Raw genomic sequence first — 17,449 nt, 5'->3', positions numbered from 1 at the left:
CCTTCATTATTAATCATTAGCCTTATGACCTACCCGATCGCACTTATAGCAACTAGTAATATATGCACGTGATGCGTGCGACAATATATTAATATTAATAGTAACATCAAAAAGTGTTAAAAAAACTAACTTAAGAATGTAAAATTTATGGTGAATATTTCATGAACGTTATAGTTTTTTATCTGCATTGCTAGTGTAAAGAGTAATGTTTTACATAAAGGACTAAGTCAAGGTAGGATTTGTTATCGTGTATATATTTGGAAGAATATTCAACAACTCTCCTTTTAAACAATGATCTAAGTTATGTTATTTATTTATTTAAAATATATATATATATATATATATATATATATATATATTATATATATATATATTATTATATATATATTATAATATATATATATATATATATATATATGCGTATTTTATGAGTAGTAGTTAAATTTAATTTCACCGGATAATAGAGGTTTTTACTTTTTTGGCATACTATGGTTAGTAGTGCTCCAATAAAAAAAATTATAAAATGATATTATTTGATGATGTATGTTTACATCTTTAATTATTCATCATCTCAACTTATTGTACCCCCAAAAAATTTAAAATGAATATTCTCTAATTACGTTTTTTAATTCTTTTATGGTTTGTCAATGCATGTTATTTGAATTGTTATTGCAACTGAGAGTTTAGATAGTAAGAATCTTGTGAATCTTTATTTTTATAATTGTTTGAAAATTGATTTAGTCATCAATTTATATTTTCAACTGTGAGTTTCCTCTTTTTACACATTTTATGCATTTTTTTGGTAATGTAAAACTTTCTTTACTACCAATATTTGTAAATAAGGAAAGAATTTAGAAACTTTATTATTTTTTGTGAGATTAAGGGTATATAAGTATTTTCAAGAGGGGACACCATAGCTCTCCCCTTGGCTTATATAATAGAGATAAACTGGCTTTTTGGGATCTATAATTTTCTTTTGTGGTTTTGTGGATTTTTTTATAAGTCTTTTTATAATATGGATCATTATTTAAAGGTTGCCTATTAGGTCTAAAAATTTTTATAAGCAAAAACCACGAACTTCTTCCTATGTAACTCTCCTCGTAAGTTGATTTTAAGCATGTAAAAACACCAATGTACAACTCAATAAGAACCATATTTCGACTGTGCGGCAACCACGAGAGAAGAACACAAACAGAGCAAAATTGGTCCATTTTTTAGAGATGTTTGTCGTTACCACCGCGACATTTGAGGTATTAGCAAACCTAAAGAATCTCTGCTCACCTCACACATTCTCTCTCATCTTTAGCTAATTCCTCGAATCTCTTTTTCTCTAAGAGAAATGAGCCATGATGAGAGAGAATTTAAATGAGATAGCTTAGTGATGTCGCTGAAAAGAAACAGAGTAATGGGAAAAAACGAAGAAGAAAGGTTTGACGTGTTGAGCACGCTTGGGTTATGCAAGAAATACGCTGTACCAATTCACGTTTATTGAAATACACTGAAATACTTATATAGGTCGGCCACATGTATACATGTGGCTGTCCACATATGAGAATTTATGTTAATAAATATTTTCTAAATACAAAAATATCGAGAAAATTACAAAAGCAAATTCCTAACTAACAATTAAAAAGTGTCCCTTGCCATACCAAATCCTAGGCTCCTAGCTATTAAAAAAAATCTGCAAAAATCAGGACCATTGATTCATTCGTTCCTGTTAATTACAATATCCATTACCAAAAATTCAACACCCTTGCCCCTACTCTTGTTGAAACATAAAAAGTCTATCTACAAGATAACCTGAACATGCAAATGATCATATAGTCAATAGACTAACAAAAAAATAGATATTGAAAGAAAGGTAGGTTTTTTTTTAATAATGTAGGTCCCATTTGCAAGGTAAACTCCGCCTAAAATGCTGCTGGAACAAGCGCCGAATTGTGAACGTTGTCGATGCGTATTTGACATGTCATATTACTGACTTGAAGAGAGAGAAAATTAAATCCAAAGTGAACCTATACACACACAAGACACAACACAGAGAGATATAATCTGGAAAATCAAAATTTAAAAAGAAAACCCCCCAAAAAATGAAATCCCAAAAACCAAATAATAATAAGAACGCAAAAAATCACAAAAAGAAAACTAATACACCACCATTTTCGCACTCTCTTTCTCTCTCCTCTCTTCCCCATTCTCTCTCTCAACAACAATGGAATTTCCGCGTTTCGCCGGGATCCGCGTTTCTCGATAACGCCGTTTCGATCTTTGGTAAATCTTCCATGTTTCGATTTTCGTTGATTTGCTAACTTTTTTACATTACATTTGTTTTTCCTGATCAATTTTTTTTTTTGGTGTTATGTGATTAATGTAGTATGCATTGAAGAAGGAATTTGAGATTTGATTTGTGATTTGAGGAAATCGATTCATATTGGTAAGGTTATAAAACAATAAAACGATGTCGTCGAGAGGCGAACATCAAACGGTTCCTTTATCAGTATTGTTGAGGCGAGAGCAGAATAGTGAGAGAATTGAGAATCCAGAACTTAGTTATGGACAAGCTAATCAAAGCAAAAAAGGCGAGGATTATACGCTTTTGAAGACCGAATGCCAACGTATTGTTGGCGATGGTGTTACCACTTTTTCAGTTTTCGGGGTACAAACTCTATTTTAACTTGTATATCTATTTAGATTGCATTTACTTGACTCTTATATTCGCCTGCCTTCTCTTTTATCTGACCTGATTCGACCTGATCAACAGTGAAATGTAATTTTTTTTTTTGGTAAGGTAAAGAGAACACACACTGAATGTTTATTTTTTTTTGGGTTAATAAAGGTGGAAATTGTAATTAATTTTGATCGCATATCCTTGAATTCGGGGTGTATTTTCTTTCGCCTGATTTGACCTGATGAGCCCTGATTTCACCGTACTGAAACTTATTTTTATGTTAGGTCAAGAGAATACACCCTGAATGATTTGTTTTTGGTCAATTAAGGGGGAAATTGTGAAATGTGAATGTTTATTAATTGGTGTTGATTATTATTGATGTGATTCTTTGTACGAAAATTTTGGGTTGTTTGTGGGCCAGAAACTGTTGGTTTGAATGAGATTGATGGGAGAAAGTTTTTATTATTATTGCAGATGTTTGATGGACATAATGGATCTGCGGCTGCAATATATACTAAAGAACATCTTTTAAGCAATGTTTTAAGTGCGATGCCAACAGATCTTAACCGAGATGATTGGGTAGCTGCGCTTCCAAGGGCCTTGGTTGCAGGATTTGTGAAAACTGATAAAGATTTTTTAGAGAAAGGTAAATTTGTTATTGTAAATTAATTGTATTAAAATTGGGGTTTTTGTCCATCTCAATTTTGAAGAGCTTGATTAATATGGTAGTTAGTATATAACGACGATATTGGGTGAATTTGTGAGCAGTTATTTGACTTATTGAATTGATTTGGAGTCATATGAAAGTCATTGTGTTTAAAACTGTGGATTGAGGGGGTTCTTAAAGAGGTAACCTTAACACCAGTGGGGTGGCTTTCTTCTCAGGACAAGCTTCGGGAACTACTGTTACCTTTGCTATTATTGAAGGATGGTCTGTAACTGTAGCATCGCTGGGGGACTCGCGTTGCATATTTGAATCTGCGGAGGGTGAGATTTTTAGTTTGTCGGCTGATCACAGGCTTGAGAGCAATGCAGAAGAGTAAGTTGTACTAACAATTTACGACTAATGACCTGAAATCTGAGCTACAATTGAGATTAATATTTTGGTTTTACTTTAATCAGGAGGGAACGGGTCACAGCCTCTGGGGGTGAGGTTGGTCGGCTTAATACTGGTGGTGGAACAGAGGTATTTTTGTTTCTTAACAACTTACTTCTCAGTCGAGGATTTATTTCTTCTGTTTTGATACTGTTTTTTATATTTGTTTAGGGCATCTTCTTGTCATCTGCTTTGTTGCTTTCATAAATGCCTTTTGGACTTGCCAAGTGTTTCAAAGTTGTTAGAAATGGTTGATATAGTAAACATTTTTCGCTTTTTATTGAATTAATAGTATCAGAGATGTGTGTCATAAATACTCAATGTAGACAATAGCATAAATCAGGTGTTATAAGAGTAAGTGACCTCTGTAATCACCCACTGATTTATGATAACCACTTGATTCTGTCACCTGTAATGTTATATTTTAATTTTAGAGGGAGCATGATCATGCTGAAATTATATGATTGATGAAAGAAAAGATGGATGACCATGTGATGTAGTGGTCAAGGAGAATGGGTGCATAATACCTTATGCTTAGTATAGTAGAGAAGAGGAAATGTGGACTCGGATTGGAGGTAGAGTATTTGGGTAGCTGACCTGTGTCTAAGAGTTGACATTCGACCTTTAGGTTTACCCCTTTGGAGCAATTGTTGTTGTAATGCAGCTCTTTTCTAATGGTCATTTGGAGCTTCTTTCTTCCTTTAGATATTATTAAAATCTGTCCACAACTTACTAGAAGTATTAGTACAAAGCATCTTCAGCACTAAGAATTAATGGATGCTGCTTCTTTGGAGGTAATTTTAGTGTGGTGGATGGGATGTTTAATTATGCCAATTCATTGCAATATACCTGGTTTTATTTTATGCAATATGAGTTTTTTTAAAAATTTAATCCACCCTACCCCCTGCCTTTTTAATATTGTTACCATTCGAGAACTTATTCATTTGTGTACAGATTGGTCCCTTGAGATGTTGGCCTGGTGGCTTGTGTCTATCTCGATCAATTGGAGATAGGGATGTTGGCGAGTTTATAGTCCCGATCCCTTATGTGAAACAAGTGAGGGTATGTTGACTCTATCCTAGTCTATTTCTCTTTGCATAGTTATCATCTTCATTCTTCACGTGACAGGTCCTAAACTCTTGTTTTAGATTAAGCTTGTTTAAAATATATATTTAATATCCTGAAGTGCCTGAGATTTTTTAAGTTACTTTTGGTTTGTATGCTATGATGCTTGAACACAGTGAAGTTAGAATTTCCAGACCACCTTAGGGATTATTGAATTCTAGATGGTGTACAGCAAAGTGACTATTAGGAATGAGAGAGGTAAGCTCGCCACTCAAATGGTTTGAGACTTTGAGATGCCGTTTATGATATCGTGTGCCTTTGATGCGTCACTAAGAATATGTTTAGGATTCATTGGTGAAACCTACTTCTGCTTGTGGTGGAAGTACTACATGGGTACTTGTCTACCCATAAGTAAAGCATCTGAAATTATTAGGTGTTCAGGATAAATGGTCACACCTATTGCCGACATTTTGAAAATATTAATAAAAATAAGGAGAAATTATGGGACCTATCGGAATAACTGCCAGTTTTTTTTTTTTCCTTGATATTAAGATTTTAAAACTCATGATATAAGCTGTAAAAAACTTAAAATTAGGCAAATTGTTTCTTACTATATTATTTATATTTGAAATTGACACAACAAAAATCCGGAACTGCTTTTTGTAGTTTCCATATTTATCTTTTTATTTTTAAAAAAAGAAGAAAAAAAATTGAAAAGTAGAAAAAAAAAAAAAGGATAACAAACAAGCCCTTGTATGAAGATGTGGATGTTTACCTGTCACCTATGATAGTAAGACTTGTTAGATGGATATTCTTAGAGTTTGAAGATGTTGAAAATGAAGGTCAACAATGTTGATATACTTCCTCCGTAACAAAATAGATGTTACACTTTCTATATATGGTTGTAACAATAGATGTTACACTTCCTTTTTAGGCAATAATCTCTCTCGATATCTCTCCTATCACATGTGTCTTCTTTTTCTTTCCCTCTATCTCTCTATCTTTCCCTTTTTTTAAAAAATTGCCTAGAAAAGTGTGATTTGAAAAGTGTGACATCTATTTCGTTACGGAGGAAGCATGTATATATCTTGCCTCTTGGTCCCATTTTGATATGAGACTACCTCACAATAATATAATGTGAGATGGAGCTGAATTGTCCTATTTAAGGTGAATTCCGACCTTTTGCGGGTTAAGTTTTTATAATCCTATTGTAAGTTAGTGCACGGCAATCTTTGCCTAGACTTCTTATATCTATTGTCTGTTAATGTAACTAAAATATTTGGTATACCAAGTTTCTGATGAATCTCCATGCAAATTCTGCAGCTGTCGAATACTGGTGGTAGGCTTATTATCGCCAGTGATGGTGTTTGGGATATTTTAAGTTTTGAAGCAGTAGTTGATTGCTCTCGTACGATGGCGGCAGAGACTGCAGCTGCTCATATTGTCAAGGTATGCTCAATGTTAGCTATACCCCCTTTGATTCAAAGTAAATGTGTCTCAAACTTTCTCTAACCAAACCAATTTCTTTTTTGTACTTATAATTGCAAAGAAGATGACTACTTTTCCTAGTTTACGCTTGTTTAAATCTCAAATATGATCTAAAATCAGATACATTGACTTAATGCGGGTTTTTGGGTTATTCTCCGATTCTTAATCAGTGTGGAAAAGGTATAAATGTTTTTGGTGGTCCACATGGTTCATTGTGATTGTGTAATAATGGTTATTTCTGTTTTTCCTGTACCATTTGCAGGAAGCAGTGCAGGTAAAGGGTCTCAGGGATGATACAACCTGCATTGTGGTTGATATTTTTCCACCAGAGAAGAATCTCCCTCCTATGCCTGCCACAAAAAAACCAGTAAAAGGAGTATTCAAGGCCATGTTCCGGAAGAAGTCAGCTGAGTCAACTTCCCATTCTGAAAGAGAGTATGTGGAACCAGATATGGTTGAAGAGATATTTGAAGATGGATCTGCATGTCTTACAAAAAGGTTTGATCTCTTAATTCATCTCTCACTCTGCCTTTCCTTTGATAGTCTGAGTCTTTTTTTTTTTTTGGCAATTCGAGAGTCTTAGAGTCTTCGTCATTTTTTAAATGCTTTCTTTTTTGTGGCTCAGCATTTTGAACTTAAGCAGCATAGCTGTGTTTCTAACAGTATTACTTTTGGCTTGCAGGCTGGATACCAAATACCCACTTTGCAATATGTTTAAGTTGTTCATGTGTGCAATTTGTCAAGTTGAGATTAAACCAGGAGACGGTATTTCAGTACATGCTGGCTCTTCGAATCGAAAAACTCGCCCCTGGGATGGTCCTTTTTTGTGCCAAAGTTGCCAAGAAAAAAGAGAAGCCATGGAAGGGAAAAGACCGTCTGGAAGTAAGTTTTAATAGCTGCATATACTTTGTTATTGAGCTACATAGCATCACATGGATTTCCTTGATTCATTTTGTTTCTTTCCTTCTGCAGATAGATATAACAGTGATAGCGACTAGTTGGCATTAATATCGGAAAGTGGTTCGCAAATTCCGAGCTTTTGCTATGCCAGTGATGAAGAATGTGGAAAAATGAAGGTTTATCAGTTGCTTCAATTTCTCTCTTTGACGTATAAAGAGTTGAAGCATCTGGGTTCATTTGGGTTTGCTGTTTGGACCTCTTCCCTCCTTATTTGTTGTTTCATGTCGGAATCTCATATTTAGAAGTGGCTAACCTAATTTAGGCATCTGCTTCTGATTGGTGAGTGTTTAAAAGCATGCTGATTACGAGAGCCTCCCTCGAAAGTTTAGTGGAAGGTTTGATAAACCCTCTTTGCTTGCTGCTCGGCTGAAGGAGGTATTGGGTCTCTTTCCTGCTTCTTTTGGTCAATGCAGCTATCGCCTATCTGTATACATCCATACAAAGAATTCCCTCTGTATACTATGTGAAAGGGGCATTCAGTTGTACTAGCTATACAGAGTTAAGTACGTACACATAGGATTCATTATAGATCAAAATTTATTTGAGCTTACTCAACCAATTTGTTAAAAAATATAGCACCTGTTTTAAGAATTTTTAAGTAACTAGCTAGGAAGTTGTTCACATTTCTAATGCAGTAGAGAAGTTCATGGTTTGATCAAATTATAGATCTCTTTTAGTACATTTTTGTTCAGCTCCAGTTGTTAATCACATTGTTGAAGGTTAATTATGCGTGGCTTATGTAATCAATTTCGCTATGCAAGGTGGCAGTCAACTTAGACATGTGCAATAATATAATATTTCGTTGTTGGAAATTCTTTAGTCAATGACAATGATAGGACAGAATGTAATTGATATTTATTATTTCTAGTTTTATTCATTGATTATTATTTACCCAACTAATCACAACATGTACAACACTCATTGCCAGCTGTGGACTAGTAAATAAACATCAAATTATAATTTTCTTGATGTTGAATCTATGGTTGTGAAGGTCATGTATCTACTATATTCACTTATGAAAACAATAGAAGCAACAAGGTATGGGTTGATGTCGAAAAGGTTAATACTATAATTGATGGTTTTCAGCCATATTTTGATTTTTGGAATATGATTTTATATGAGGTCCAATGCACTCCTCCAAGGACTTATAAGGTATGTCATGATTATTTTGAGGATATTAATTAGAACGATGGAGATATTCTTCAGTTTAAAAACATTATTTTACCCCGTTATCAAGCAATTGATGATTAGGTTTAAATTTTCTTTTAGTATTACGTTATGTCTAAGTATATGTCGGTGTTATCAGTTCTATATGAACAACTATATATTTTATGGAATAACAATCATAAATCTGGTACATACTCTTTCTCTCTCTCTCTCTCACTAGAACCTCTCTAGTTTAAGACCCAATTCCCGCCATTGTTGGTGGTTCGCGGTGCTTGCGCCTGAGCTATGGCTCAAACTCGCCGTCAACTGGCTACAAATTCTTCAGCTAAGAGGGAAGAGTTAGAGGAATCAAGTAGGCCAAAATCGTTGCGACAGAAGATAACCTCAAAAAAGGGAGATTCTGACTCCATTGATGACGAGATGATTAATCAGGAGATTGGCGAAGATAATCTGAATGATGATATGCCTGATGCAATCCAGAATTCGGTGAACATGTGGCTGAACTTATTGAAGGATACGGAGGTGACGAATATGGGTAACAAAGGAAAACAGAGAGATGCTAAAACAAATCCTCTTTCACCTACTGGAGGTAATTCGCAATCACATGCTAAAATTGAATTAGATGATATTGAGGATGAAATTCATTATTGGAATTCTGCAATAATTTGTTACGTTTTGGGGGCGAATCCACCATTAAAGATCATAGAAGGTTTCTTTAATCGCATTTGGAAGAACCAGGGGATAGATAAGATTGCTGTGATTGGAAAAGGCTTGTTCATTGTTAGATTTAATTGTGTTGCAAGTTTGCAGAATGTAATGGATGGTGAACCTCAGTTTTTTGATGGTAAACCACTAATTATGAAACGCTGGACTGCTGACACTGCGATTAATAAGAACAGCCTGAAAACTGTGCGTATTTGGATTAAACTCCCACAATTAGACCTCAAATGTTGGGGTGAAAGAAGCTTGGAGAAAATTGTTGGATTAGTAGGACCTTTGATCAAAATGGATTAAGCTACTAAACTTAGGGAGAAATTACTCTTTGCTAGGGTGCTAGTTGAAATACAGATTGAGCAAAATCTTCTGGATGCTGTGTTTTTTGAGAATGAAAAAGGGATTGTAGTGGAGCAAAGGGTGGAATATGAATGGAGGCCATTGCTGTGTTCAAAATGTAAGAATTATGGACATGTAGTGGAGAATTGTAGAGCTACTCAGGCTAAGAAATGGGCCCCTAAGGGCAAGGCAAATCCAGGGGAAAATAGGGCTCATAAGGCTGATGAAAATCCTACTACCTACATTGATGCTGATGGATTTCAATTGGTACCTACAAAGAAACAAGCTAGTCCTGGTCAAGGGACTAAAGAAGGGCAGGTGATACAAATTACTAATGCTTTCTCTAAGTTGCTATATGACGATGATGATGGAGGTGTAATGCCTGTATGTGAGAGTGTGCCCGTGCACACTGACAAGGGTGAGGCTAGTGAGGGTAGGGAGTCCCCTACTAGTCATGGATAATGTATTAATCTGGAATGTAAGAGGCCTGAACAGCCCTGCTAAACAAGTTAAAGTGAGAGAATTGATCAATCTCCACAATATTCAGCTGTTTAGCCTCTTGGAAACCAAGGTAAAAGCTCCTAACCTTGGTCGTTTTTACCTAAATATGTGTCCCAAGTGGTGTTTTTTCACAAATCACCATCATAATGACAGTGGAAGGATTATCCTGGCCTGGCAACCTGGGTCTTTCACTATTGACATTAGATATGTTTCTGCACAAATGATACATTGTAGAATCACAGCCTGCCACAGTAAAAAAAACATTTTTATGTACCTTCATCTATGGATTTAATGATGCCCTGGGTAGAGAGAAGTTATGGTTTGATTTATCTAGGATAGCTACTCGATCTACTGAGCCCTGGTGCATAGGAGGGGACTTTAATTCTGTACTTAATAGAGATGAGAGAGTTGGATCTATTATTAGAGACTTAGAAATTAGTCCTATGAGGAGATGTGTAACTAGTTGCAAGCTTGAGGATGTCAAAGCTACTGGTAGATTCTATACTTGGAATAACAAACAAACTGGTGACCAGAGAGTTATGTCAAAGATTGATAGAGTTATGGCAAACTCTGAATGGAATGCTGAATTCCAAGGTGCTGAGGTGTTTTCTTATGCCAGAAGGAGAGTTTGATCATAGTCCTATGTTAATCAAGACATGTCCCTTGGTGCAGGGTAAGAAACCTTTTAGGTTTTTCAATCACTGGTGCTTTAATGAGTATTTCAGTGTAGTGGTATCTGAAGGGTGGAGAAGACCCGTTATATGGAGTTCCTTCTTTTCAGGTGCTAAAGAAGTTGAAACTTTTGAAAAGGGATCTTAAAGTCCTTAATCAAAGAGGCCATGGTGATTTACAAGAGGCTGAACAAGTTGCAAAGGAGAGATTACTAGCTGCACAACAAGAGCTATACTCTAATCCTGGTGATTGCAGGTTTGCTCAATTAGAGAAAGAGGCTCAGGTAGTGTATCAGATTGCTTGGAGAGACCTCCACTCTGCATTGCAACAGAAAGCAAAGCTCCATTGGTTAAAAGAAGGGGATGAAAACTCCAGAACTTTTTATAATAACATTAAAGCTAGGCAGAAGAGGAACTCTATTAAAGCCATTCAGTCTATGGATGGACAATGGAGAGATACCCCTAGTTCCATTGTGAATGCATTCTTGGAATTTTATCAACAAGTGCTTGGTACTTGTATGCCTTCCAGGAATGCTGTAACCTGGTATTTTACAATATGGACCCTCATTAACTATTGATCATTGTACTAGCTTGGGTTTCAACTATACTGTAGCAGATGTAAGGAAGACTATGTTCAGCATTCCAAGCAACAAGGCACCAGGGTTGGATGGATATAGTAGTGCTTTCTTCAAGGCTGCTTGGGAGATTGTTGGGGATGATATTAGTCAAGCTATACCGGGGATACTGAGAACTGGACTGATGGTTAGAGAGCTCAATCTAACTACACTCACTCTAGTTCCTACGGTGAAAATCCCAAATTCAGTGAGTGATTTCAAGCCTATTACCTGTTGCTCTACTATATACAAATGCTTGTCAAAGCTCATATGTGCCAAGCTGAACACTGTGCTGCCTGATGTAATAAGGCCTACACAAAGTGCTTTTGTCACTGGGAGGAATATCATGCATAATGTCTTATTATGCCAAGACCTGGTGAAGATGTACAGGCCTTCTCAGAAACAACCTTGCTGCATGATGAAACTAGATATTAAAAAAGCCTATGACGATGTTGAGTGGTCTTTTGTAGAAGAAATGCTGGTTGGGCTTCAGTTCCCTGCTTCCTTTGTAAAACTAATTATGATGTGTGTGACTACTCCTTCATATACATTGATGATAAATGGCAGCCCTAGTGAGATAATCTATCCTAAAAGAGGCCTAAGACAAGGGGACCCTCTCTCCCCCTTGCTCTTTACCCTTTGCATGGAGTATTGTTCCAGAATACTCTCCAAAGTGTGCACTCTACCTGGCTTCAAATTTCATTCAAGATGTAAACATTTGACGTTGAATCATCTGATTTTTGCGGATGATTTGCTCTTGTTCTCAAAGGGGATTACAACTCTATATGCATGCTGATTAGTGCTTTGAAGATGTTTTCTGAGACATCTGGTCTTCATCTGAGCCCTGAAAAATCTGAAATGTACCTGACTGGATTGGTAGAGCTTGAGATAAGTAGAATTCAGCAAATGACTGGCTTTAGAATGTGTGCTCTCCCATTTAGGTACATTGGTGTACCTATGTGCACCAAGAAATTGAAGGTAAATGATTGTGAGGCTCTCATTGATAGGATGTGTATGAGGGTGAAGTTATGGAGTAGCAGGAACCTGTCATATAGTGGGAGGCTCCAACTGGTTAATTCCGTTTTGATGTTAATATGTGTGTAATGGACTCAATTGTTTATACTCCCTAAAACTGTTCTCCATAAAATTAATTCCATCTGCAGGAATTACTTATGGCATGGTTCATATGATAGCAACAACCCTGGTTATGTTGCATGGGATACAGTCTTCACATCTAAATCACATGGTGGTCTGGGGATTAGAAGCATTCTCCTATGGAATCAAGCTGCTATGGCTAAGCATGTTTGGGATATCTCACACAAGAAGGATAATTTGTGGGTAAGGTGGGTTCATGCTGTGTACATAAAAGAAGCAAACTGGGAAGGCTACAAACCACCTACTAGTGCCAGTTGGGTATGGAAATGTATTTGCCATGTGAAGGACCAGTTGTGGCCTCAAATTGCTTTAAATGATGCAAATCAATTCAGTATTGCAAAGACCTACAAGGCTTTACTTCCCGTGGGGAAAAACTGGAGATATAGTAAGGGCATATGGAATAGGTTATCTATTCCAAAGCATCAGTTTATACTATGGCTTGCTTTGAAGCAACGCCTGATGACTAGGGAAAGACTAGTTAAGATGGGCATCACTGAGTGTACAGAATACTGCTTGTGTGGTGTTGATAGGGAGACTCATGAACATCTGTTCTTTGAGTGTGGTTTCAGTAGGAGATGCTTGGTTCAGCTTCACCTATGGCTTGGAGTCAGAAGGCATGATTCCAGTTTATATCAACACATGACATGGTTGCTTAGGAGCCACATGACTGGAAGTTTCCATAGGAAAGTCATTATGACATCATTGGCTGCTCTTGTATACCAGGTGTGGAGAGCTAGGAATGATGCACTATGGAACAACAAAGTTCCTTCTATCCAATCTACTGTGCAGCAGATTAAGTTCAATGTGAAACATAGAATCAATCAAGTGTATAAGAATATGACCCCTAGGGAGCATAGGTGGTTTGATTTGTTGTAGTTTGTTGTTTTGAGGTTTGTTACCTCTGCTAGGGTGCAGCTAAGTTTACTCTTAGCTTGCTTGATGTAATAGGAAAAATTGATAAAAACAGTCCCAACTATTGGACATCTTTTATAATCAGTCCCAACTATTAATTAATTAATATTAGTCCTAACTTTAACACATGTTTGAAACTAACAGACCTTTGGAAGGGTTAACCTGCTGTAGCAGGTAAATAAAAACCACGTGACTCTCACGTGATTTTTAATGAACCCCCTCACCTTCCCTTTCTTCTTTCTTCCTTCTTCCTTCTTCTTTATTTTGCGAAAATTCCCGCCTAACCTTTCATTTCCTCCATAACTCCTCCTACCTACCTGTCAGACGCCATAATTTTCCCTCTGCAATTTTTATATGTCTACATGATTTTAACGTTTACATGATTTTAGTTTATTATTTCGGTTTTTAGTTTATTATGTTAGAAGTAATTTTTATATGTCTTAGATTTATTTTTCTGTTTTTGTTTATTCTATTTTGTGTGATTTATTCTTCCTTGTTTTAATTAGTTTAGTTATCTTTATATTTCACAAATAACATGTTAAGTAACTTATGAAGAATTGATTAAGTGTTTAATCAAAATTAGGTTGTTTATAACTTATTTGTGATATCTAGATAATATTATGGATATAAAAATTTTGAATATATTAAGGTTCCATAATATTGTGTATGTGCAGCATCTTTTAGTTGCCTACAATCTAGGAGTCTGTTCCCCACGAAAATGGAGATGAACAATTTGGCGAAGAAAATTCTTCACTGTGGTCTTGGTCCCCACGAACACAATCGAATCATGGGATGCAAGTCAGCCAAGCAAATGTGGGAACTTCTTCAAGTTACTCATGAAGGAACAAGTGAAGTCAAGCGATCGAAGATTGACATGCTCATGCACAAATATGATCTATTTCAAATGAAACCTAACGAGTCTGTTCAAGAGATGTTCAAGAGATGCTCACAAGATTCTCCAACATCATAAATGAACTTGAATCTTTGGGAAAAATCATCAATCCCGAGGAACAAGTACGAAAAGTTCTAAGAAGTCTTCCTCAGGATGAAAAATGGATGGCAAAGGTCATTCCCTGCTTGAAACAAATGATTTCACCACATTCAATATCGAGCAACTTTCCGGTTCCTTGTTAACTCATGAAATCCATCTAGGAACTCATGAAGTTGACTCTAGTAGACCTAAGGCCTTGGCTCTCAAGTCCGACGATCTGGAGGATTCAGAAACTGATGATGAAGAGGCAGCACTGATCGAAAAGATTCAAAAAGTTCTTCAACAAGAACTACAAAGGGAAGAACATGAAAAAGCCAGGAAAGCTAAGCTGTCACAAGTGTGGAAGTCCGGATCACTTCATAAAGGAATGCCCTCTCCGGGAAAATGAAAAGAGCAAAGGAAAGTACAAGGAGAAGGGAAAGGAACAACAAAAACCTTTCTCAAAAGTTGATATGAGAAGGGCCATGGTAGCTGTATGGGGAGAATCCGACTCAGACGAGGAGCAGGAACAACTAGAAGAGGAGACAGCTCATTTATGTCTCATGGCAAAAACAGACGAAGAAGACTTGCCAAACAACAAGGTACGCATAAATGTTATTGAAGAAGAGTTAAAAGAACTTTCAAAGAATCAATTAATAAAACTACTTTTGGAAACCTTAGATGACTACAAGGCCATTTGTGTTAGAGAAGAAAATTTAGAAAAAGCCTTAGAAGTCACCAAAGGTCATTCAAATTGGTTTAAAATAGTAATGCAAACATTGAGGAAAGATTCTTTGAAGCTTTGATGAAAACCGACGTATTCGAGAAGCTTTTGAAAATGCTAAAAATGAAAATTATTTCTTGAATATGGAAATGGCTGAATTGAAACTATTCGTTCCTGAAGGAACCAGTTCCTCTATAAATACCGATCCGAGTTCGAAAAGTTAAAATTCAAACATGAAAAATTTTTAAGTAAATATTTGGTACTTAAAGAGAAAATGGAATCTTCAAGAACGACTCTTCCTGATCCAGTAAGTTGGATACAAAAATATAAAAATGAAGGAAGAAGTGGGCTAGGTTTCAATCACAAGAAGAAAAACAAAATGAAAAAATATGTTGATCTTCCAAGCAGCCAATATGCTCTTACTGTGGGAACAGTGGACACTTAGTGTCTGACTGTTCCTCCAGAGAAGAACATATTGAAATGAACACCCACTTAGTTAAAAAGTTTGGAAAGTTAAGAGAAATACAGCCCGACAGAGGAACCCAAGTCAAACTGGGTTCCTACCACTGACTGATTGCTTTGATAGGCTAAAGTGAGGGGAACAACCTGTGGTACCTCGATAGCGGTTGTTCTAAACACATGACAGGAGATAAGAAAATTTCTCTCGCTTTCAGCCTATGATGGAGGAACTGTGACCTTCGGAGACAATCTTACCGGTAACATAGTTGCAATGGGAAGGTAGGAAAGTCTAAGTCACATTCCATAGACAATGTATTTTTGGTCGAGGGTTTAAAACATAATCTGCTTAGTATTTCTCAATTTTGCGACAAAGGGAACATGTAAATTTTACTGATGAACATTGTTAGTAATAATGCAGGAACAGGTACCAAAATTCTAGAAGGAACAAGGAAAGGGAAACATACTGTTGATCTCAACCTTGTTCCTAGGAACAATCTAACTGTTTAAGTGCCGATGAACCACTTCTTTGGCATAAAAGATGTGGTCACGCAAGTATGGACATTACTCCAGAAGCTAAGTGGTAAGGACTTGGTGTTGGATTACCAACTATCAAAGTCTCAAACCATGAAGTTTGTGGACCCTGTGCAAAAGGTAAACAAGTTAGATCCTCGTTCAAATCAAAGAAAATGGTAAGCACCAAAGTCCCCTTGAATTGATTCATATGGACTGTGTGGCCCTGTTCGAATCCAAAGTCGATCTGGTAAGAGATATGTGCTTGTAATAGTTGATGATTTTTCAAGATACACTTGGGTTATTTTTCCCATAGCAAAGATGAGACATTTGATGAATTTGTTAACTTTGCTAAAAGAACTCAAAGAATAAGTGGTTTTAAAATTAAGCACTTGCGTTCTGATCATGGTAAGGAGTTTGAAAACTCAAAATTTGATGAGTTTTCAGAAATGAAGGTCTTGATCACAACTTCTCAGCTCCTAGAACTCCACAACAAAATGGCGTGGTAGAAGAAGAATCGCACTTTGGAGGACATGGCAAGAACAATGTCATAACAACAACCTTCCGAAGAATTTTGGGCTGAAGCAGTGAATACGGCATGCTACATAATCAATAGAGTCATGCTAAGACCTATTGTCTTGAAGACCCCTTATGAGCTACTCAAAGGAAGAAAACCCAATATCTCATACTTTAGAATCTTTGGCTGTAAATGCTTTGTACATAACAATGGTAAAGACAATTTAGGAAAGTTTGATGCTAGAAGCGATGAGGCTGTTTTTATTGGATATGCTTTAAGTAGTAAGGCATATAGAGTTTACAACAAACGAACAATGTGTGTTGAGGAATATGCCATGTTATTTTCGATGAAACTAACTCTCTGCAGGAACCAAGTCATGAAAATGACTTTGAAATAGGCTGACTCGTATTGAGGAGTCAGTAAACATTGATGAGGAACTAACACCTGCAGGAACCGACAAAAAGCATATTATAAGAAGAGATAGCTGTTTCTGATCCTGTTATACGGGAAAAAAAGGCACCAGATACTCATCCAGTAGACGAGACAAATGAAGTTCCTCAATCTGGAGGAGTAGAGACAAGAAGATTTGAACCAAGACCTTGGAAACACTTAAAATCCCATCCATTGGATTTAATAGTAAGTGATATTGAAAAGGGAACTCAAACGAGATCCCAACTGAAAAATTTCTGTGCTTTCCATGCCTTTTTGTCTATGACAGAACCACGAGATCACAATGATGCCCTACTGGAGTCTGACTGGATAAACGCCATGCAAGAGGAACTGAATGAGTTCCAGAGGAACAAGGTCTGGCACCTTGAGACCAAGCCTAAAAACCAAAAGGTTATTGGACTAAAATGGGTCTTCAGGAACAAGCTAGACGAGCATGGAACAGTCATAAGAAACAAAGCCAGACTCGTAG

The 17,449-nt window shown here is 36.4% G+C and overlaps 1 protein-coding gene across 1 annotated transcript; it reads left to right on the top strand.

Annotated features, from left to right (window-relative positions):
• The first annotated feature begins 1,997 nt into the window (after positions 1–1,997).
• On the top strand, positions 1,998–8,177 carry LOC104884536 (probable protein phosphatase 2C 12). Its single transcript, XM_010669213.4, has 10 exons — positions 1,998–2,271; positions 2,375–2,656; positions 3,143–3,314; positions 3,554–3,707; positions 3,791–3,854; positions 4,719–4,826; positions 6,153–6,278; positions 6,580–6,815; positions 7,000–7,199; positions 7,290–8,177. Exons 2-10 carry the CDS (start codon positions 2,459–2,461, stop codon positions 7,313–7,315), a joined length of 1,284 nt encoding a protein of 427 aa, XP_010667515.1. The 5' UTR covers positions 1,998–2,271; positions 2,375–2,458; the 3' UTR covers positions 7,316–8,177.
• Positions 8,178–17,449: the final 9,272 nt, after the last annotated feature.

Source organism: Beta vulgaris, chromosome 1, assembly GCF_026745355.1.
Source record: "Beta vulgaris subsp. vulgaris cultivar EL10 chromosome 1, EL10.2, whole genome shotgun sequence".
NCBI lineage: Eukaryota > Viridiplantae > Streptophyta > Magnoliopsida > Caryophyllales > Amaranthaceae > Beta > Beta vulgaris.
The sequence above is the reverse complement of the archived record's forward strand: the minus strand, read 5'-3'. Positions and strand labels throughout refer to the sequence as shown.

Excerpts from the sequence above, each read along its gene's own strand:
- LOC104884536 (XM_010669213.4), top strand. The coding sequence starts at position 2,459 with ATGTCGTCGAGAGGCGAACATCAAACGGTTCCTTTATCAGTATTGTTG. Across the intron at positions 2,657-3,142 it reads CCACTTTTTCAGTTTTCGGG|ATGTTTGATGGACATAATGG; the intron begins GTACAAACTCTA and ends TTATTATTGCAG. Across the intron at positions 3,855-4,718 it reads ATACTGGTGGTGGAACAGAG|ATTGGTCCCTTGAGATGTTG; the intron begins GTATTTTTGTTT and ends ATTTGTGTACAG.